The 22,916-nt window shown below is 42.6% G+C and overlaps 1 protein-coding gene and 1 long non-coding RNA gene across 3 annotated transcripts in view; one reads left to right on the top strand and one right to left on the bottom strand.

Annotated features, from left to right (window-relative positions):
• The window catches only part of FAF1 (Fas associated factor 1), a 156,047-nt gene extending 133,225 nt beyond the window's left edge, over positions 1 to 22,822 (bottom strand). Inside the window, exons 1-4 of one of the 2 annotated variants that reach the window (XM_085067625.1) lie at positions 22,152 to 22,822; positions 22,021 to 22,071; positions 18,510 to 20,197; positions 1,910 to 1,978 (exon numbers count right to left, since the gene is read on the bottom strand). In XM_085067625.1, the coding sequence (XP_084923751.1) occupies positions 1,910 to 1,978; positions 18,510 to 18,554 (114 nt within the window). In that variant the 5' untranslated portion in view covers positions 18,555 to 20,197; positions 22,021 to 22,071; positions 22,152 to 22,822. Of the gene's footprint in view, positions 1 to 1,909; positions 1,979 to 18,509; positions 20,198 to 22,020 lie in introns of both variants that reach the window. The other variant, XM_085067624.1, reaches the window with a different exon arrangement.
• On the top strand, positions 20,196 to 21,389 carry LOC146433731 (uncharacterized). Its single transcript, XR_014853702.1, has 2 exons — positions 20,196 to 20,791; positions 20,942 to 21,389. It is a non-coding gene; the product is annotated as an uncharacterized LOC146433731 (long non-coding RNA).
• Positions 22,823 to 22,916: the final 94 nt, after the last annotated feature.

The raw sequence follows: 22,916 nt of genomic DNA, 5'->3' as shown, positions 1-22,916 counted from the left end.
CTCTTTGAGACAAGAACTTCCTTAACTTACGGTTTTGGTTTTTCCCACTTTTGCAGCAGAAGTGCCCCTGAACTTTGGTTGATGACATCCTAATGGGACTTGCTTAGCTTTCTACTTATTAGCCTGGGTGCCTCCCATAAGATTTCCTCATCAAATACTGACTTCTGACTTTACTTCCAACATCATGGAAGTAAAGGAATCAACATTTAAAAGCCTCTGAATCAGACATACAAAACAAAGTGAAATTAGAGAAGACAGAAATTATGTTCTTCCCATTTACCTTACACTGGGGGCCAAAGGATGGCAGAGGAACCCTTACCAAAATCATCATTACTTCACTATTGTATTCATGACCTGTGAAAAAAGTCCTAGAAGTTTTGTTTAACTTAGAAATCATGAAAAAAAAATTTTGTTCTGAGTGGAATGATGTATTTAGCACCAAACCAAAGGATTCCTTTAATTTTCCATCTCAGCTATAAAAACTCTAAGACCTTTTGGTTGAATTAAAACAAGCCCTCCCTAGTATCTTGGCACTGAATCTGTGCTTGACTACTAAATCAAAGGTATAAAAAACCCAACACAAACACAAAAAAACGCACCCCACACGTGGATCATACACTTTTAATTCCAAAATAAAAAATGCTGCATTTCTTATAAGTCTTGAGTCTTTCTTCAAGTACTTTTGAAATGCTAAATACCCTTGCCTAACAGAGATATTTGATTCTTTCTCAACCCAACAACTCCTTTCCTTCAATCTTCTCTTCCTTCACTCTTCTATCTCCCTGTTACATTAGCAGGATTTGCCTTTTACTCCCAATCCCTTTTTTACAAGAAGGCTGCTTTTAATAAAAAGGAGCCAGTGTCCTACTAATGACAGACCCTTAGGGCATCTTCTTCACTTACACACTCCTCAATACTATTTTTTTCCTCTACAACTTACCATTTCCTTTTCATAGACATTCCTCTCATTCATCGTCTGTCTAGTTTCAAAAACTATGTACTTTCCTCAAGTGCTTCTTCCATCCCTAATTTTCTATCCTTTCTTACCTTCCCTATGCTTTTTTTAAGCTTGCATATTAGGGTTGTTACTTCTTTTCTCTCTATATTCTACTTCTAGATCATCTAATAAAATTAAATATTTAGAGGTGTTCTCACAGGCATTCCCATAGGTTTAGATACTTCACTCTGCTTTCTGCTCATTCTGGAGTTTCAGAAGAGACTTATTTGTCCTGACCACTTTTCATGGCAGTTCTCTCACTCAAACCAACCTGTTGGGCATTTATTGTAAGGCACACAATTTACAAATCCCTCAAAACCACGTCCATTGGATCTCATGGTTTTTTCAGGATGAGTATTTGTTGGGTTTTTTGTTTATATTTAATGGTGTCTGAATAGCACCAAATCTAAATAAAGTTATGGCCTTAATCATCTGATTCAACTCTGCATAACCACCAACAATGGAAGAGCAACAATCTTAATTTTAAACTAAAAGCACATGAAATTTTGAAAAAGTTGTTTTACCTTCCACTTCTTCCACAGGAACCCAAATACTCCAAAACCCTTGTGTGCCTACACAGGTCTTCTTCTAAAAACACCACCCTTCATAATACTACATACAAAAGGATGCCAAAAGGAAACTAAACACAGTATGAAACACTGATTTTGAGGACAAGAAAGAAATTAAAATAGCCTGAAGACGATCAGAGCAGAGCAGGTTTTTACAACTCAAGGTCACATTTACTTGGTGATGAGGCCTTAACAGACCAGAAACACTCAGCACACAACAACCTGTTTGTCCCAACCACCAGACACACCCAAATTTGAAATAAAGCTACCAGCTGTCTCAGCAAGATGCCATGTCACTGTTACGTGGGGCTGATCTATGAAGTCATTTTCTCAGAATACTTACCACTAAATCCCAGTTATTTTGTTCAAGCAACGTTATAGCTTCATCAATATTTTCAATACCAGTACATGCCTAAAAATAAAAAGAAGCAGTAAACAGAATTAAAAGCATTGATCAAAATCAGAGTATGAATACTTATAATTCAGTTAATTTCACCAGGATGACAGGAAAGGTATAGGTCCTTCATTTTTGTTACGAGAGGATAATCCGGAAATCAGACCCAAAGTTTTAAACATCAAACATTTAGATATAATTCCCTGTTCCACCAGAGGATTCTTGTGTAACCTTGAGCAAGCCACCTAGGGAAGTAAGACCAAGTAGTTATTTGTAAAATTAGGACAATTGTGCTGTCCCATAAAGGCGTTTTGAGAATTCTATGTTCAAAACTATGAAGCACTCATACTACTTTAAAAGGGAGCACAAAAACCCTTAATGTTCTAGCTCTGTACTCTGACTTTACCTAGTTCAAGAAATCTAACACAATAGCATTTTTAAGGTAATGTTAACCCCACAAAACCGTATTTAAAACTGAGCTTAATTCCAAACACAAGAGCACCTGTACTCAGCAAAAACTGTGATGCAGCATCCTGCTGCCTTTTTTTGATACCCAGACCTTTTCAACTTCAGCAGGCAGAGCACTGCTATTCATTCTGTCACATATTTGCTACCATTCACACTGAAGCATATCAGGTACATTTTACCAGGAGAGAAAAAAGGAAACTGTTAAGTTTCTTTCTGGAATTTATCTTTCATCCTAACCGAAGTTATGCTCTGTATTCAAACACACAAGAGTTCAGACTTTTACAAGATCTGAAACATGATCGTGTTTCTTCTGCTCTACCACGCTGTTATATAAAACATTTATATAAAACTGCATCCAAAAAAATTAAAACCCAAACCTTTTAACAGTAATAATACAGAGCTAGATAGGAGCAGCAATCAGTTTTCCTGATTCCCTTTATGTCATATAAGAAGGAGGAGGCTAAGCAGACACTTTTTTCCTCCGAAGACATAAAAAGCCATCAGGTCATATATTTCCCATGTTCTGAATTTCCTCCCAATTTACAACAATGAAGACATAAAAAGAAGAAATCACAGAGAAATTCAAGGCCAATTCTCTCTTCCCAAATTCAACACTGAAAAATTCCACACTTACAAAGCACTACATGCAGTATGTCAACACAAAATGGACCAGTCTGAAGGACCTCAAGGATCACAAGAGGAAATTATGGAGAATTTTGCCTGCAGAGGGAAGGCAGCAGTTTCTATTGCTACACAATGCTCTCATGGCCAGATTGATCCACTCTGCAACAAGACAAAATTTCTTCCACTTCAGAGCATGCTGTGTTAACACTGAATTTCACTCACTTCACGTTGGGAGTGCTAAAAAAATACCACTTTGCTCTTCAGAAGCATCATTTTTTCTTCTTTTCCATTATTTCTTGCAGTTACTTCTGAAGTTAAAAATCAGACAACACTTCAACACAATCCCTAGCAAATGCTTATACATTTCTATACACTTATGCCAGGTAAGTTTGAAGAGTTTACAGGGCTTGAGCTTGTCATTTTTGAAATCACAGGAGGGTTCACACTACCATCAACCTGCCACTGGAACTGATGTCAACAGCTCTGCTGCAGAAATCGGACTTTGAGAAAAAGCTCTGCAGAAGTGACAGACGGAGGTTCTGTTTACATTCGAGTGAAATACACTTAATCTGGTCATTACAGAAATAGTTACTATTTCTCATTTGTCAGCCCTGCAAAATCCGCATGACCTTTTTAAGAACTACATTGTGTTCCAACCTGCAATGAGAACTTGACCAACAGTGTGTTGTCTGCCCCCCTGGGCTGTGCAGATGAAGTTGAGGAGATGGTACCTACAATTCAGGGCTCAAACAGTTTTAATTGCCCCCTCTTTTTATCATCCCTGCAGCTCTGCTGACTCGCCACTGTCCACTCTAAGCCCATACAAACTGCAAATCAATTCAGTTCACTTTGGCATACCTTTATTTTGAGCTAAACTGATCAAAATTAGCTTACCCTTCTACCAGAGTACATAGTGAAAGGAATTAACTCATCACAGAGTAATTAAACAACTAATTCACCTGTGTGTCTGCATCCTTCCTAAATCATCTAGCTGGTGATTTACAATGTAAAACAGAAGCCTGCTCTTGGTCACTTAGCAATGCAAAGTCACTGGGTAACAAGAATGGACAGATGTAAACACCAGATAAAATAAAAATCATCGCAATTCTTAACAGCCAAGACAAGCAGTTTTGGTAAAAATCTTAGCACCATTTTTACAATCCCTTTTAATATTTGATATTGAGGAGCTCTTAAACTAAGATTTCACTTTCCAGATGGATCATTTTTGCTAGTTGTCAATAAAACAGAAAACAAACACTTCAGAATTACAACAGTGAAAGAATGAGTGCTACACACCAATGTAATCACAAAACACACAATCCAGGATCTTCCTCGACACAACGTTAATGTCAGAGTTGCAGCAAACTAAGATTATCTAGAATCTTATCATATTTCACTATTTCAACATTCAGACACTACACATTACAACATACAAATCCCTGTATCAAGTCAGAAGCCATCAGTAAGTCCAAAAACCCCCATCAACTAAAAATTAAAGCTGCTTCCTTGTACCTGCATCATGTCATGCAAGCTAAATTAAAGAAAATCCTCTGGTTTGCATGTCTTTGATTTTCCCTAAGAAATTAAGCCCACAAGACAGGCAGTCCCTCACTGGCAAGCGTGACATGACGTCAAAGGCTCTGGAGTGACAGATTAGTTCCAGAACAACCTGGCCTGCCTTTGTTTTCTTTAGGGAAAGGCAGGAAACCAGCAGGTTTTGTGAGTAACAGAATTAACAAAGTCTGGTTCCTCATGGGTTTGTCTCTCATCCCTAATTGCAAGGGCTGATTTAGCTTTTCCTATGGCTGGCATATTTATAGGAGCTTCTTCTAATGGACTTCTTTCCATGTTACCTGGCTGTATTTTCATTAAATTTGAAATTGTTTCATTGGTACAAGTCCAAGGGACATCTGGCACCTCAGGGCTCTATGCCTTACTAATCTAGTAAGGCAGACTAAAATTCACAGTGTTTAATTATTTACAATACATAAAAGATCTTTTTCCTCATGTTTATTCCTTTTATTCTACCCAAGTAAGAAACAAACAAACAAAAGTATAATAGGAAAAGAAGTTACATTTGTGCAGAAACAGAAGTGAAAAAACCCTTCAAAATATAAAAACACAGATGAGGTCTAAAGATGTATCTTTGTTACTAAACAAGTAAAGTGAGGGACTGAGGATTTTTTTTTATTCACAGATTTTATTCAGCTTTATTTCATGAGACCTACTTAACAGAAGGCATTAAATATTTTAAAAGAAAATTCCTACCTGAATACTACTAACTCTTCTTTCAATCAACAGCCAGCACATCCTCTAAGTCATCAAAAGATGAAAGAAACAAACCACCACAGAAAACATAAAACCTTGCAGGCTTATTGATTTGTAAACCTTTACACATCAGAAAGAAACCAAAGAATTTTTTTTGGAGGGCAAAGGAGAAGAAAAGGTAGAACAAGTTCTTCCTCCTCTCTGCATTTCCTGTAAATCTAGGATAGCATTTTCAGCCTTCACAGCAGCTCCAGAGACTCTGCAGTCACTTCTGTGCTTTTCCAGACCATGCAAGAGGAAAATGAATGTGAAGATGAGAAAATTATTGTTGTGTACTGAATACATAAAATCAGATTCTGAAGATAAAGCCAGTGAATGTTAAAACAACTTTCTCAGCATCCTGCTTTTCCAGAAGAGGTAAGTGTTTCCACCAGGCAAATTGAGATTTGCACATCATAACATTTCAGAGTGCTTCTCCAAATTTTTTTTCCAGTAGCTTCATATCCCCTTAGTGATGGAGACCTTGCCCTTGGAACGCTTCACAGACAACCATCAGGGGTCCTATCCCTGCACAGTAACCTTAACCTTAATAAAAGAAGCAAAGTAGTCAATTTGGAGGAGACAATTTAGTAGGAAAAAAGTTGTGAGGGCAGACAGACTTCAAGGCATTTGAGACAAACCTAGGAGCTGCTCCAGAAAGCTGTAATGCAGAATGACAGACTTGCTCTTCTAAATCCCTTGCAGGGTGGTCTGACCCCAGCAGCTGTAACAGCTGGATCTGGGTTTTGAGCCCCTCTGTGACAGCCCACCTCACCAGCACGGGCTCCAACCTACCTCTACATGCCAGAAGAGCAGCTGCCTTCCCCATCTGGCAGCAGCTGCTCCCCAGCACCTGCTGCAGGGATCCAGGCAGTTGTTGCAGGGTGGAGCTGGAAGGGACAACTGCTGCTCCCAGCACAGAGAGCAGGGCTGTTCCTGCAGCCCAGGCTGGGAGAGCAGCACACAGCTGCTGCTGCTGCTGCTGCCTCACACCCAGCCAGGCCACTGCTGCCCTCCCAGACTGTGTGGCAGCTGCTGCACAGGAGCTGCCAGCAAATGCTATTTGGTAGCAAGGCAGGGTGTCTCTCACCTGTGGCACCATTCCCCTTCTCACCAAGGCAAAATGGGGCATTCAAAGGATCCAAAAGGCCACATGTGGCCTAACACCAGTAGCTGCATATGGAGGACTTAGTCTCAACGTTCCTGTTGAACAATTCCATATTTCCTTTTGCTACCAACAGCAGCTATACTCTCTCCAAGAAGGAACCATCTCTAAGCTAACCCAAACTAGGCCTAGAACATTTTGTAGAACAAAAACATTTTGTACAATTAAAACCAGACAGACAGACGGCTGTGAATTACCCTGCGCACCACTCACTCCTGTAACAGATTAAAAAAAAAAAAAAAATGTGTAGCTCAGTCCATCATTTCAATGTTTTTTCAAAGGTACAATGCCCAAAGAAACAACTACATGAAGGCACCAAGAGATTCAACAAGTCAGATTACCTAGAAAGAAAAGCTTTCACCCTCTGGGATATCCTACAAAAGCTCAGGAATTCAGCATTAACACACCTCCATCCCCTGCAAGTGGACAGACAGCACCTTAGGAAGTGCTTACTTCTGAAAGCACCAAATAAATTTTTATCACTAGATACAGCAAGGCAACTAGAGTTATCTCTATTCCATAAAGATACATGTGGTTTTAAAGAGAAATCAGAAATGCTGGCAAAGAACATATATTGTCAAAAATCAATTCACTATCCCTTGGGTAACTTACCTCTCAAAAAGATAAGAGAGACGAAGAGCATGAAAAACTCTTTGAGTCCATGCTCAGAAGGATGGCTGAATTCCCCAGGTCAGCAGCTTAAAAACAGCTTAAAAACAACAAACCACTCAGAGCTGTTCTTAGTAGCATTTGAGATACAGCAAATGATATTACTTATCTCCTTGCATACTTCCTCTGTAATACAACCAAAATTTACCTTGCTGTTTTATTCACCTCTTCAATTACAACCAGACAGCTCACAGACACACTTCAGCCCCAGCCAGGTTTTGCATATCTCCCAAGACAGAGAGTCTACAGCCTCTCCGGGCAGTTTGTTCCAGTGCTTTACCATCTTCACTGAGAATTGTTTTCCCTTATATTTAATTATAATTTCCCATGCTGTAACCTATATCCACTGCCTCTCACCCTCAGACTGTGCAAGTCCAAGAGAAATTTGATTCTGTATTGTCTTTTATCACTCACTGTACAGCTGAGACAGCAACTGGATCCTCCTGTATGTAGCCTTCTCTTCTAGGCTACACAAAGCCAGCTCCTTTAACATCACTTTTCAAACAAATGCTTCAGCTTCCTCACTTCCTAGGTAACCCTTCACTGGACTTGCTCTGTTTTGTCAGTGGAGTGACTGATACTGAACACAGACTCCTGGTAGCAGTGGTCTCACCAGCACCAGGTGGAAGAATGGCCTCCCTCAGTCCCCTGGAACAGTAGTGCAGCCCACTATGTGGCTTCTACTTCTAGAAAAATCATTAATTCCCTTTCCAAGCATTTCTAACAAAAATCAGGTATCTGTATGTAAGGTTTTTAAACAATTCAACCCTGAGTTTCCTGTTTCTAGAGTCAAACACAGTACTTTGCTTCCTTTTCCCATCCGTTATGAAGAGAATGGCTCAGTAATTACAAATAATTATCAGGTCTATAAAGCATGAAGGGTAGCTCCAGATTGTATCTGCTAGAAGTCCACTAACCCCAGAAAGATTAAGAACACTAATTTACCTGTGACATATTAATAAGTTAGAAAATTTTCTTTAAATTCACACATACACTGTTGTGATGGTGATCACCAAAAGCTGCTGAAACAAAATGTAACACTTCTTCCCCCAACACAGGTAAAGTTTAGCCAATATGCCCAGCCAAGCAACTAAAGACTTTAGTACCATAATATCAAATTTAGGATGTCTGCGTAACTCCCTTCTGGGCTATCAAGAGATGCAGCACATTCAGACACTCACAACTGAGATTTTTTGGGACCTCAGTTCTCATCCCAGAGTCCTGCCTGTCTCAGGACCACCCCCACACACCACATCAGCTACACCCCTCTGTGCCATCCCTGCTCATTCTAAACTTGCAACAACCCTACTGGTCTACCGAGACTGTTCTTAATATGAGTCATCCGTGGTTATTAAATTAACTTTTACTTCTGTTTCAGACAAACACCTGAAAAACAACATCCAGGCATATCGACCGAGACACAGACTGAAAGGTCACCTACTGCAAGCATCTAACTGAAGAGATAAGAATGCTGCTTTGTTTTTACATAACTCAGAAGACCATCTGGTAAAAATTGAGCAGATTCACCAGCTGTTCATTTAGCAAAAACAAGCTAATTTACTTACCAGCATCAGATATCAAGAAAGGGTTTTAGGCAAATATGCCAGGATAAAGTTTGCCCAATGCATTTCAACTCCCACACCCAACTATTTACAAGTTTCATCATTCTACTATTTGAGCATCCCCTTAAGCAAAGCAAGCAGTGGGGGAGAGAAGAAAAAATAATATTTCTGAAGGTCACAGAAGACATTTCAACCTATAGCTACCAAGCAGACAGGAGTGAACTTTGCCCATGCTCTGAGATGACTGCAAGCCTTCCAAACAAAGCAAGCAGGGGACAAAGTCTGAACTGGTAGCATGAAGCTCTAACCACTTCTCAGCAGAACTAACTAACTCAGCACCACACTAACCACTTTCAAATGGATTCCAGCAGACTGTGAACTCTCTCAAGACTCTGGAGGAAATTCTGATTCCAGAATACCACGAAGGCAGATCCCTAGGAAGCCCATGAGCTGAGCCAAGCCATGAACTCAAGCCTCCCAAGCCCCATGCTAACACTCCAGTGTTTAAGCCACACACACTACATACAAAGAGCAGTGGTCAAACTGAATTAAAAAACAAACCAAAAGTTGGTACCCATTAATTAGTATTACACTCTACACTACCAAACCCATTTGTCTTTCCTGAGGACTGAAGACAGCCTTTACCCAACAACTATAAAAATGTTTTAGTTAGGATTATCCCAAAGTTTCTGTGTTTGTTTATTACTTTTATTAAGTATGTCAGTGAAGGCAAAACCCCAAGAGTTCCTGAATCATTTTGCTCTTACAGCATCACATAAGAAAACTTGATGGAAAAAAGAAAATAATTGTATGGGTCAAACAAATGCTTACTGGATACTTGCTCTCATCTCCTTTCTCCTCATTGTCTCAAAAGCAGCAGAACTTCAAAAACAACTCAAGAATAAACAAAAGCCACTTTCTAGATAAGCACACAAAGGAAGAGTACTAATCCATACAAAAAAATATTTTAGTCAGCATTCCACAAACACTCTTTTTATTTTTTGTGAAAATCAGGACAGCAAGGAACAGACATCTTCTTCAAAACATGGAAAAAGCACTGCCATGGTTTAACTCCAGCCAAGCCCCATGGAACTGCTCACTCACTGCCCCAGCAGTGGGACCAGGGAGAGAATCACAAGGGTAAAAGCTGGAAAACTCATGGTTTGAGGCAAAGACAGTTTAACAGAGAAAGCAAAAGCCACCCATACAAGCCAAGCAAAACAAGGAAATAATTCACTGCTTCCCAGGGTTGGGCAGGTGTTCAGCCACCTCCAGGAGAACAGGGCCCCACCACATGTAGTGGTTACTTGGAAAGACAAACACCATCACTCTGAACATCCCCTCTTCCTCTTTCTTCCCCCCACTTTATATACTGAGCGTGATGTCATCTGGTCTGGAAAATCCCTTTGGTGAGTTTGGGTCCCCTGTTTCAGCTGTGCTTCCTCCCAACTTCCTCTGCTCCCCCAGTTCCCTTCCCAGTGTGGCAGTACAAGATGCAGAAAAGGCCTTGGCTCTGTGCAAACCCTGCTCAGCAATAACAAAAACATCTCCATATTATCAACTCTGTGCTCAGCACAAACCCAAAGCATAGCCCCATACCAGCCACTGGGAAGAAAATTAACTCTACCCCAGCCAAAACCAACAGGCATCCAGAACAGGGAAACAGAAGTACATTCAAACTCCAAGCACAGTTCACACCAATAACACAGGCCAACAAGGACTGAAAAAAACCACACAAACAAACAACCTCAACCAAAAAACAGTTCTCTAAAGACATTAAAAATATATAAGCTTTTAAAAGCATCAGGACAACAAAGCCTGACAATGAGTCAGTGGGACCAAAGGAAGAAGATGGTAGAGAAGTACTGAAAGCAAGCAAGGGTATATCAGAAAAGCTACATGAATTCTGTGCACTGATATCCACCACTGAGGAGCTTAAGGATCACCCTGTAAACACAGCTGATCTGTGCACAAAACACTCTCATCCTAAAATGTCAAAAGAGATTTACAGAACAAACCACTAGATCTGCGATAGTCCCCAAAATCTTAAAGGAACTTAAATGCAAGTTTTTCACAGCAGACTGCTCTTTAAATCGGTCTTAATTAAAGGTGAAATCAACACCACATTCCCACAGTGCTGACACTAGTTTTTTGGTGAATTTTACTGTGGTGCAAACCAGAAGGGGTTAAGATTTCTACAGTTCAAATTTGACTTCTGTACTAATCAAAAACAGCAGAAATTCCAATAAAGTATACAGAATAGACTTACTATGTACATGTATATGATACACTGAGGAAAAGTGAACACATTCTCCTACAGAGCAAACTCACATATCACAAAACTACTCAAGTGTCTCTCAAGAACTCAGTCAGCTGAAGAACACGAGACTAACTCAAGCTGACACCATTTATTTCCAAAGTTTTACAATTCACCTCAACATCAAGCTTTTAAAATGTTGACTTCCATAAACTAAGATGAGGCAAATCCATCCCCATTCTGTTTCTTTCAGCTCTTTTCTAAGGACCAGCCACTGCTGTAGAAGAGACATTAGGCCAGCTGGGTCTTCGATCTGAGCTGATATGGCACCTTTGATATTTGCTCACACAAACAACCTGACCTTTAGAAAAAAAAAAATAATAGAAGTGACTCAGTTTCGGTGTTCTTGTCTTTACAAATTGCTTCCTGCAATAGATAAAATATGAAACCTATATAAAATAACCCAGGGGCTAACGTACTCTGTTCTAGTTTCAAAATGTCTCTTAACAACTTCAGCTTTAATGAATTATCTTTTCAAAGCATAACTACTGCTGTGGAACAAAGACCTGCTCAACCAGTCAGACACAGAGGACCAGGAGATGACTATTTCGATAGACCAAACAACATGTCATGCGTACATGAGGGCTTTGATTTCCTCTTTGAGCAGTTTCTTTTTACAATTGCACATTAACTAGTCAACTCTAAAAAATGGGCTTAATTAGTAGGTATCAATCCAGCCACTAAGCATGTCATTTCCTTTCATCCAAATAATGAGGGACGAGTAAAATGTTAGGTACTTCCCCAGCTTTTTTATTCTAGTTCTTACAGTAGTTGAAGGAAAGGACTCACCTAATGACTTCCCCACGTATGCACAAATTTATTCACTGACTAGAAAAGTATGAAATCCTCTCAAAGATATGCCATGTAGTTCCTTTAAAAAGCTAACTCTTGCTTCTAGTATGGAAGTGAATGAAAAACTAGTCTTGCAATGGTAACTGAACCATAAGAACTGTCCAAATAAAGAGGAAAACTCTACCCTTTCAGGCTTTCCAGCTCAAATACAATATTCTCAAGAGGTGAGATTCTCAAGACCCTCTAAGACACAAAGCAAATGGCTCAAATGCTCATCCTCTCCCACACCTTCTTCCACACAGAAATACAAGCTCAGTAAGTGTACATGTACAGTAAGTGTAAAGTGTAAAGTTTACTGTAAATGATCCTTGCTTACCAAGCAATACTAGCCACGCGGTATTTTCAATATGACAAATAATTTTCACGTTAGCTCTCAATGAAAGCAGATTCCTAGCCTTTGGGAGTACATATAATTAATAATTTCGATATTATAACTGGTATTGGTTGTCATGGCATTTGAAAAAGGATCCTACAGCTACCACCTCTCAATCTGTTTCAGTGACCTACTAACCCAAATACCTATATGAATGGGCTGATGGAAATGGTGACATGATTACTATGATGTGAAGAGTCTTTTCAAGGTAATTGAATGAAAAAACCAGAATAAACCTCTTTCTAAATATGAATTGGTGCTCCAGTGGTAAATTATTTAGGTTCCTACAGCAGGGGTGCAATGCACACATATCATAGGATCCTCTTTCTTCTCTGCAAATGTCAGTTAATATTTCTAATTAACTATCTGCCCTTACATGGGAGAAATTAACTGGCTTTTCTGTCACAAGCTATCAATGGGAATATCCAAGTTATGCTTCTAAAAGGACACCACTCTTACACCAACTTCCTATTTGTGACTCTGGAGCCCACTTCACCTTCAGTTTAAAGGCCAGTAAATCAAATTAGCTTTGTTCTGATGAACCTGAACTTTGGGATTACAACTGAACCTAAACATATCTAAAGAAATGAAACTCCAGAAACACACAAAGAATAAATTCATGGAAGTGATGGCCTTGGTAGCAGACAATGAAAAGGGCAATAACCAAGCTAGAACAACCTAAGCATGCAGCATGTTCTTATCGTGTCTCTTGGCCCCAAGGCCATTTACAGCAAATAAAACCAATTGTGTTCCAAACCAAGAGCCCCAACTACTACTTCCAAAGGTGTTACTGACTGTGTAATGCACTAAAGTATAACGCAATAAAATCCAACAAGGATTAAAAGAAATTCTAATCAAAATGCAAATTAACAGGCCTCATAAGTATGAACTTCAACATCCTACAGTGTCCTAAAGGCCTCTTTTTTACACTGAAAAACAGTCCTGTTATCTATTTTAAAATTTGGCTAAAGATACAGTAACCTACATCCACTAAAACAGGTCAGGTGAAGCAGTGCTGAGCATCTGAGCACCTGACTATTAGAAACCCAGCAGAGCCCACTTTTAACTAAAGACACCCAGCAGGAGGCTATGAGTAAACAAACCTGTCTAGCCCAAACCCTGATTTCCAATCTCCAGAGTACTGGATTTCCTTGCAGCTACTGTGGAGAGAGCTGCAGAGCTTAGTTCAGCACCCTCTGTATTCTATATTCTACAGAGAGGCCACACAAAAGAGTGGTTTGGTTTGAGTAAGACAGAGGTTTAAGCTCAGATCTGAACACAGGTAAACCCAGATATTTAGGGAGACCTTCTGATGAAAATGTAGGCCTCCAAGAACTTTAAATCTTTGGAAGGTGTCCTCCAGCTTATGTTTAAACTTTGACTGAAACTTCCTCCAGCACCTGAGCTTTGTCAAGGACTTTGTTATAAATTCCCAAACACCCCAGTGAAAGCCTGCAATGGAACCAAGAACAGCCCTTTCTGCCCTAGTGCCTTAATGGGAAAATATGCTTTTTCCTTTCAGACATCAATATTAAGGACATCAAGTTTGAGATTTGTTCAGAACCCACAGCAGGTGGTTTATCCTTAGAGAAATGTTTCCAACACTTTCCAGCCCTCTCTGTAAGTCACAGCCCAGGGCCAGAATCAAGGGTACTGATTTAAAGTTATTCCTGTATCTGCCTACCTTTCCCACCCATCAAATTTTTATAATGGCAATAACTTAAAATGACAGAAAACCTGAGCCACCATGCCAGAACACACAGAAGAAAGCAAAGCTCACTTAGCACTCCTAAAAAAATAAGGCCACACATGTAAATTCTGCACACAGATTGTTAGACAGTAAAAACTGTATGCACAACTGAGATAATCTTCTATAGGGCTAAAGGAGACAGAAACAAGCAAACAAAAAAAACCCAACGAAACAAACCACAAACAAACAAAGAAAACCCCCAAAATTTTATCCTGTCAGTTATTTAACACCACTGTTAACCTCCAGGTGAAAAGATTCTCCAGTTTCTTTTATTTTCACCATTCCAGAAGGAAACAAGTCACTTGAATTACAGTTAAATCTTCAAAAACAAACAAAACAAAACAAAACAATAAATAAACTGATGTATCACTGTCATGGTCAAATTTACAATTTAAAACAACCATTTAGCATGCTTTCTCACTTTTCTGCAACTGATGGCAGTTAGGTTCTTCCTTCCCAATTCCCCCTTGCTCCTCCCACAAACCTGTTTTTATGAAAGAGATTGACACAAAGTTGAAGTTTGGAAAAAAAAAAAAGACATCTTTATATATGTGTGTGAATCCCACCAAAATGCTCTATTATCCAGTTAAAAATTTTTTTTAAAAACTGGAAAGGAAAAAAGTCACATACCTTGGTTTCACAGTGAACATAGATGAAAGAGGGAAGAAGAAAACTACTAGAAATCCATTGTCTAAATGAAAGCAAGGATTTTTGAGTTTTGCCAGTTCGCTCTGAAATCTTCCCACGCTGACCAAATCCTGAGCTGCTTATTTATTTGGTCAATGACAAATGTGAATTCTTTGAAAAATTTCCTTCTGCAGCTCCACAAGACAGATAATCTTGCAATATATGGACATACAGGAGCCAGCAACTCTCACAACACTGCAACCCTTAGGCCCACTCTACATTTAGAATTGTGAGAAAAACCATGCAGCATGAATAAAGTGGTCCTATAGGTGGACATCATTTATAAGGACAAAAAGATATCCTTGCTAATTTTAGTTCCAATCCTAAGTGATGCTGTAAAAACAAAAGCAAAAGTGCTAGCATGCAAAAACATCAGCATCTGACACTTCTGACAGTACTCAAACTTTGGCATCGAAAACCAATCTATGTCAATTTAATGAAGCTCAGTGCAACTAGATTTGACAATTTAAAAGGAAGAAATAAATGTCTGTTTTCTTTATTATTAAAAATAGACCCCAAACAGCAGAAATCATGAGTAGATTTGTATCATGTGAGTACCTGGGTATCCCACTGGAGATGGAAGAACACTTTGCAGTTAAACACAACAAACAAAAGAACAGTTGTCAAAAAATTGATAGAAATCACATGCCCTTATTTCCCCCAACATGTGAGGTACGTTGCAGCATCACTCTTTTACCAATTCACATGCAGTCACCTTTTAAAAGAATTTATGCTACAAACACAAGCTGTTGTGGTTTTTTTCCTATGGAGTTTTTCCTTTATGCCAATGACACTTTGTGGAGAAGTTCTGAATTGCATTCAGCAAAAAAGCTACAACTTGTTTGTGTGCTGAACTCCACACCAGCTCCTTCCACTGAAAACAATCAGACTACTCATGTACAAAGCAAAGCTCCTGCATAATCTTTCCTAAGTGAGGGCCTAAGAAGGAAAAGTTGGGCAGGTTGCTTATACAGCCCACATGCATGAATACGTATTTTGTGCTCCCTGGGTAGCACACAGAAGCCTCATTAAAAAGGAGAGGAAAAGAAAATAATTATAAACCACACCGAACAGGCTTAAATTGTTTGGAGACATTACGCAAAAATATTTTGGTAGGTCACTCACTGTGTTTTACTCTGTATTTAAAATATTTCATAAAATTCTATGGGTTTATGTATATGTATGTATGTATGTATACAAAATACTTTTTTTGAAGTATTTCTCTTTAGTACCTCTTAATGCAGAAGTAACCTGTTACAACAATCAGAGCTAAAAATTAAAAAACAAATGCAATACAAGTTCCTGCTCTAGCTGAAACCCAAGGCAAAATCCCTAATGGCTTTGGAAGACACAAAATAAATCCATGGAAGTTTCACAAAAGCATCAAGCACCAGCATCATTTTGATTTCACTGGGTTTGGGGTTTTATTATTGGAAGAGAAAACCCTTTCACATTTTAGAAGTTTAAAGACCACTACTCTATCCCCCTTAAACATAACTTGGGAAAGGTGAGGGTGAAATGGTGATGGAAGTTTCCCTCCCAATTTAATTCAGCAAAGACTAGCTGAACTAAACTACAAGGTATTGCTTTTGAAATTTTCACTGTGTGCAACATTCTTCAACAAGATACCTCACATGAACTTAGAAGATGGCAGCAGAACTCTGAGAAGCATTTATTAATTAAAAGGTACAGAAAAATATAGTAGGGGAAATCATGCAGAATCACTTTGCACATGATGTTTTATTTTCCATTTTAAATTCTTAGTGAACGAGTTGCGAATTCCATCAAGTATTTAAAAGACCCAAAAACCTTTACTGTTTTGTAACAGTCTAAAGACACAAGGCCTAATAATGACTGACATTGTCCTTTACTAATCTTTAACAGTTTTAACAGCATGACAAGTAACAGTTCAGTCCTTCAAAATCAGGTAGACACGTGATATTATCTTTAAAAAGATACACAATGAAATAGAAAAACAAAGCTGCTTGCTGAAATACAAGAGGAAAAGGTTTGGGCTCTTTTTAAATAAGGATTGGTGTATGATAAAATATTTCCTGTGTCCGAGGTTCAGACACATTATGTTATCCACCCTTGATCTAAAACTGGTTTTTGTGACTCCACCACCCACTTGTAAGTTTGCAAGGATACTTACTTGTCTTCATGGACCAAACACTGCAGTTGCTCTTATACTTTTATTAATGGTTTCAAAATCCAAGCACAACAATACTGCAAAATAGCATAAAACACTTGGAAAGTGTAAATCTGTATTAAAAACTCAAATAAATAATCTTACATTCACCAGCCATTCATTTCATCATCTGGGACTCCTGACTGTAAATTCAGGTATTAAAATGGGATTCTGTAAGAATCTGTCCCCACTGGTATGAATGCAGAATTGGGGTCCCAGTTTCCTTTCACACAGCGTGATGTTCCTGGAAAATCTCCTTCAAGAAATCCCAGCCTTAAAATTGAGATGTCATCCCTTATTATACACAGAAGTATCTCCATGCACAACAAAGCAGTATCAATATAGTAACATTTGCTAAGCATTTTAATAAACATGGGTGCAAGATATTGTGGTGCAGAAAGGGATGACAATTTCCTGTTATCAGCTGGGAATTCCATGTGTTACATCAGTGAGAAACCAGATGCCTTTTGCAACAGAGGAATTACATAATGCACACTACAGTCACCCTACCTGTAGCTCCAAAGAAACACACACAGAGTGAATGCAAGGATTACCTTTTCTTTTTTTTAATAAATTGAATAGTTTCACTGCTAACAGCTGGAAGACAGTCTTTTAAGAATCTGAACATACAGATGGCAGTTTTACAAATCAATCTGAGAATACCCAGGAGCCTATCCATGTAAGATCAACCACTGCAAATGGACAGATGTTAAAAAAAATAAAATCAACAAAACCCATAGATTGAAAAACAAATATTAAAAAGATATATTCAAATATTATCTGATTCCCTTCCCAGCTGTGTTTGGCTCTCGCCACTATTTCCAATGCAGGTATCCTCCACTTTTTTGTTTACTTAGTCTTAGAAAAACCATACATAAACAAGCAATACTAAGAAGCAATATATTGTCCTGAGCACATCACTTTTACTTACAGAAAGACTTTATTCTGGGGATAAGAAGGCTGAAGTTAAATTACAAGCCCTTTGTCGGGAGGAGGAAAGGTAACAAACAACTTTTAAGGGCATATTCCTCCTTTCTACACAACCACGCTGTTGTTTGGAATGGGGTGGGAAGAGTTTCACCGTCATCGCAACAGTCATGGGCTGAGGCAACCACGAAGTTTAGTGTTGATGCTGGAATGGAAACACCTCTGTTCAGCACTAATCTGCAGCACCAGCAAGTGATTCACTATAAACACTGTGACAAATCATGAGGAATGGTGAGTTCTGTATCCTCCCTGGCATTTGTCTCTTCCAAGGGAGCTGCCTCACAGCTGTCCCAGGGCCTGGCTGGTGGCAGAGGGCAGGAACAGGCAAAGTGGATGAAAAAGCTTTTTTTTTATTGATTAAAAACCGAAACTCCCTAAGTTAAAGAAGACATTTTGTTCACACACCTTGAGGGAAGAGGGCACACGCTCCCCATTTCTGACAAATAAAAAAACAGAAGGAAAGCGAGAGCGGAGGCTCCAGAGGGTGGGCTTCACACCCACCGGCCCGGACCTCCCCACAAAGAACAAGCAGCACAGCAACGAGGAGAAAGAGAAAAGCAGCGAGAGGCCACGGCTGTGTGGCGGCGGCTTGAAATTTACCTGGAAATCAGCCAATATCATTTCTCGGTCCATGTTGGACGCCATTGCAGCCAGCTGCGTCCCGGCTCTGCTCGGACCCGCGCACCTGGAGCCGCTGCCGCGGGGAGGACGGGGCAGGGAGGGAGCTCAGGAGCTCATGGAGGCGCCGCGCCGCGCTCGGGCTCCGCGGCGCCCCCGGGCTGCCCCTCCCGGGCCGAGCAGGGGAGGAGGCAGGAGAGCGGCGGGCCGGGCGCGGGGCCGGGAGCGGGCAGCGCTGCCTCAGCCGCTGGCCCGGGAAGGAGGAGGAGGAGGAGGAGGAGGAGGAGGAGGAGGAGGAGGAGGCAGCGCCGCTCCCCGCCTGCCTCCACAGCGCCTGTGTCGCACATTTTGCCTGTCATTGAGGTCGCAAAGAGGCGCTTTGCGGCCGCCACGTGACCGCTCGCCTGTCAAGCGCTCGCGGAGCCGGGGGCGGGACTGAGCCGGGCCGGACCGCGGAGCTGCAGCGCGGAGCCGAGCCGAGCCGAGCGGAGCGGAGCGGAGAGCCCCGGCCTGCCCGCCGGAGGTGCCGCGCCGGGCCCGCGGGACCGGACACATCCTCACGTCCCGTGCCGGTGGTTGGCGGCTCCCCGGGCCCGGCGGCGGCGCGGGGTGGCTGGGCTGGGCTGCCCCGCCGGCTGCGGCCTAACGGGTCGGCGGGAGCTGCTGCAGCCATCTCCGGGCGGTGCGGAGCTGCACGGGCGGTGCGGCTGCCGGCCGGAGAGCGGCCCTGCCCCTCTGTGCAGGAGCGGGGCAACCTTCCTCCTTCCTTCCTGCCTTCCTCCTTTCCTCCTCTCGCTCCGTGCCCGGCAGCGCGGTGCTGTCTGTCGGTGAACGCAGCGGCTCGGTCCCGGCGCGGGTCGCGTCCCCTCCGCTCCGCCGTGACACGGTGCCGGCCGAGTGACCCGGGGGGACACACACCGCCCGGCGACTTTTCCCCCGGGTTCCGACTTGGCTCAGAAGGAGAAAATGCGTTTTTTCACAGGTTTTTCTGAGCCAACACACCGTGATCTGCACAGCGGCCCTCGCTCAGGCTTAGCACTCCAGCACTGTAAGCTGCAATTCTATTATATACCGCAAATAAACCTGCTTTAAGTGATGTAAATCTAACTGTAACTCATGCTTTCTGCCTCCCACAACCTGACGCCGTTCATGTACCCCCTTAGCACTGACATTAAACACGCATTTGGTCACGAATTTGCTAATTAGTCCAACATACTTTGCTCTGCTTTTCGTAGGAGTGTCCTGTGAGTGTCGTAGCTGAGGCCACAGATGCATCGAGCAGCTTCCCCGTCAGCTAATAACGCCACATCACGATACCTTTGAATCAAGATATTTTGCCGGGTTTAGAAAGCAGGGTTCTTTATTGTTTCTCTCTTCCTTCCGCGAGGGTTACAGGGGGTTACAGCTCTGCGAGCTGCCTGCCGCCGCTGGCCCCGGGGCGAGCTGCGGGCAAGCCCGGCGCGGCCGCGGACGAGCGCTGCGTGCGGAGAGGGGCGCAGGGAAAGCTCAGCCGTACCTTCAGGAGGCTCCGTGGTGCCGAGAGAAGCCCTGGGAATTGTTTAAGCGTGTGGCGGGTGCTGCTGGGGAGCGCGGGCTCCGGGGCGCCTGTGCTGGCTGGCTGGCCGCGCCGTTCCGCTCTCCGGGCGGGCTGAGGCCACACGGAAACGCCACTTAGGATGCAAAGCCACAAGTGTCACAGAAGCTGGGGTTTATATTTGACCGTGTTCCTGCCCTAGATTATGCTGGCGGGGCTTGCCAAAAGGTCTGTATTGCCCGCTGACGTTAGCTGAGCAGTTCAAACTCCTCACCACCGACCGGAGGGATGATAAATTAATTGCCCTCACACCTGCACCCTTTTTTTTTTTCCAGTTTGATGTTACAGACAGTTCTGTACTAAGTATGAGGTATGGTACAATGCCAGGGACAGCCTATGCTAAATTACAAACAAATCCACCCACACATTACTAGAGAGTAACTATAATAAAGGCTGAAAAGCGAGTTTTAGCAGTTGGATTAAAGCCAATTAATTCCTGGCACGAACTGAAGCTATAGGTATGCTGTCAAGATTAGTTACACGGCGTTCATGTCTATTACAGTCATATTTTAAATAATGATATCTATATTAGATCAAAACAGGAAGGATTTGATCCAGAACATGGAGAAAAGGTGAAAAGCTACACGTGCCCCACATCGCAGGAAGTTCATGTTCAAGTCACAGTTTAAGTTTCTGTTTGCCTTCTCACAACCTCCCTGAACCATTTGAGGTGGGTTTTATTCTCCAACGAGTGTCAGACAAATTAGGCAGCCAATTATTTTACTCCATATAATGCCTGGTGATAATATCTCCCTCCAGAAATTTGGGATTTTTTTTCTGCTGATTCTGGAGCCGACTGGGAAAAATCTTTCTGGTTTAGGTGGAGTATCTTTATCACTCATGAGAGGAAATGATCAGCATTAACGAGCTGCTTTCTGCAAAGACTTTTGACAGACCCACACAGTAGAGGAGGTTTGACAGCATTTTCTGGCCAGGCAGCTTTACTTGCAGGAGGCCTGCAGCACGCCAGAAACACTTTACTTAATTATTTTTGCTCTGTGGCATGATTAACAGAAGATGGGAGCTTTATTCTGAACTGTAAACCAACAAAAAATTGTGTGAGACTGTTGTAAGATTTGCAGGTCTAATTCTGCAGTAAGTTAGCAATAGGTAACACCACCAAAGCCTGTGGATTTTAGGTAGTGATTAGTCACCAAATAAGTAATTTATAAGCTGTCTGATTGAATAATCCAACTTTTGCATATAAATTCCTTCTTTATGCAGAAAAACAACTATATTTGAATAAACAGATGCTACTTGCATACATATATTTCTAGAACTAACTTTGAGGGAAGCTATAATTTCTATTTTTGCTTTTAAAAAAATGGAAAAAAGGAGGGGAAAAAAAGGCACTATGACTTATGGACAAGAATTACCACAATGAGGCCCTTAAAAATACACGTGTTTTTTCCCTGCTTTAGTGGGAGTTGGGGGGGTCACTTGATAAACCGACCAAAGTTGTTTTCCCTGCTTCGTGTGTAGGCAGCTCACACTTGTCACCTTTGTAAAGTCACAAACAAGCGTGGGTGGGGGAATCACTACAGGAAAACACAGTTTCAAAGCAAAAAAAGCAACCGAAGCTGAGAGGAAAGCCAGATGCAGAAGCCTGGCTCGGTCCAGCTGCAGATTGCGATTCGTTCAGCCACAGCAGGCTGTGGGACGGCGGCGGCCCCGGCTCAGGCCCGGCCAGCTCCGGCTGACAGCGGCAGGTTACCCCGCAGGGCAGTGCTCGGGGAGCTCTAGGTTTCCCTCCCTAACGCACCTCCCCGAGCTGCCTCACGCCTGTTTACATTTAAAATCACCTTCCCGTGGCGTCCACGCAGAAAACAGCCGTGCGGGTTGCCCCTGCGAGCGATGGGTTACGTGTGCTTATCAGGGAGCCATGACATCGCTGCTTACCTCTCGGAGGGTTCGCTTGGCAGAGTTCAGTCCTCCGAGGGTCCCTGAAACCTAAAGCCATCCGGCCATTAAGGCACTGTAAGACACTAAACATTGCTAGGCAGAGTAGCGGTGACATCCCCGTCCTGTACCTTCCTCACTTCTTCGCCCTGGGAAGGAAAAGCGAAGTCCTCGCGTCTTGTCGGTGCCCGGGCGCTGCTCCCCCTCAAAATGGCACTTTCAAATCAATCAAGGACGCCAGAAACGCGGGAAGCAGGGAGTGCTGCCGTGGACGGTCGCCTTCCACCGTTAAGACAACTTGACATTGACCCTTCATCCTTGACCTTGTCCTCAGGATGAGAGAGGAGCCCGCGCCGCTGCCGGGGTGGCCCCGAGCGCGGAGCCGCTGCCCGCGGGGCGCCGAGCGCGGGCGGAGGGGCCAGCACCGGCACCGGGACAGGAGCCCGCTCCGCTCCCCCGCGGGCAGGTGGAGACCGCCGGGGAAAAGCTCCGGGCAGCGCCGCGGCAGAGGCCGCCCTCCCGCCCGCCGAGCTCCCCCGATCCCGCTCCTCCCGCCGGGGCGCGGCGGCTCCCGCTGCTAAAACCTCCTTTTCCTTTCATTTTCCCCCACTTAGGCCTCAGCCGCGCTGCTCCCAAAAGCAGCCGGCAGTGCTGGCGGCGGCGGGGCAGTGCCGTAGCCGGGCTGCGCGGCGAGGGGAAGGCACCGGGCTCGGCGGAGCTGCGGGGCCGGAGCGCGGCGGGGCCGGGCGAGGGGCGGGCAGGAGCCGCTGCAGGCCTTCCTGCCCGAACTCCGCCGCGCCTCCTTAAATCTCTGCCGTTAAAATGTGGGCGGGTGTTTCAACTCAAAAAGCGCTCAAATTTTTTTTCTTTTCAAAAAAAGCTGATGAGGTTAAAAA

This window comes from Lichenostomus cassidix, chromosome 8 (genome assembly GCF_008360975.1).
Source record: "Lichenostomus cassidix isolate B80296 chromosome 8, HeHo_3.0, whole genome shotgun sequence".
Lineage (NCBI taxonomy): Eukaryota > Metazoa > Chordata > Aves > Passeriformes > Meliphagidae > Lichenostomus > Lichenostomus cassidix.
The sequence above is the reverse complement of the archived record's forward strand: the minus strand, read 5'-3'. Positions and strand labels throughout refer to the sequence as shown.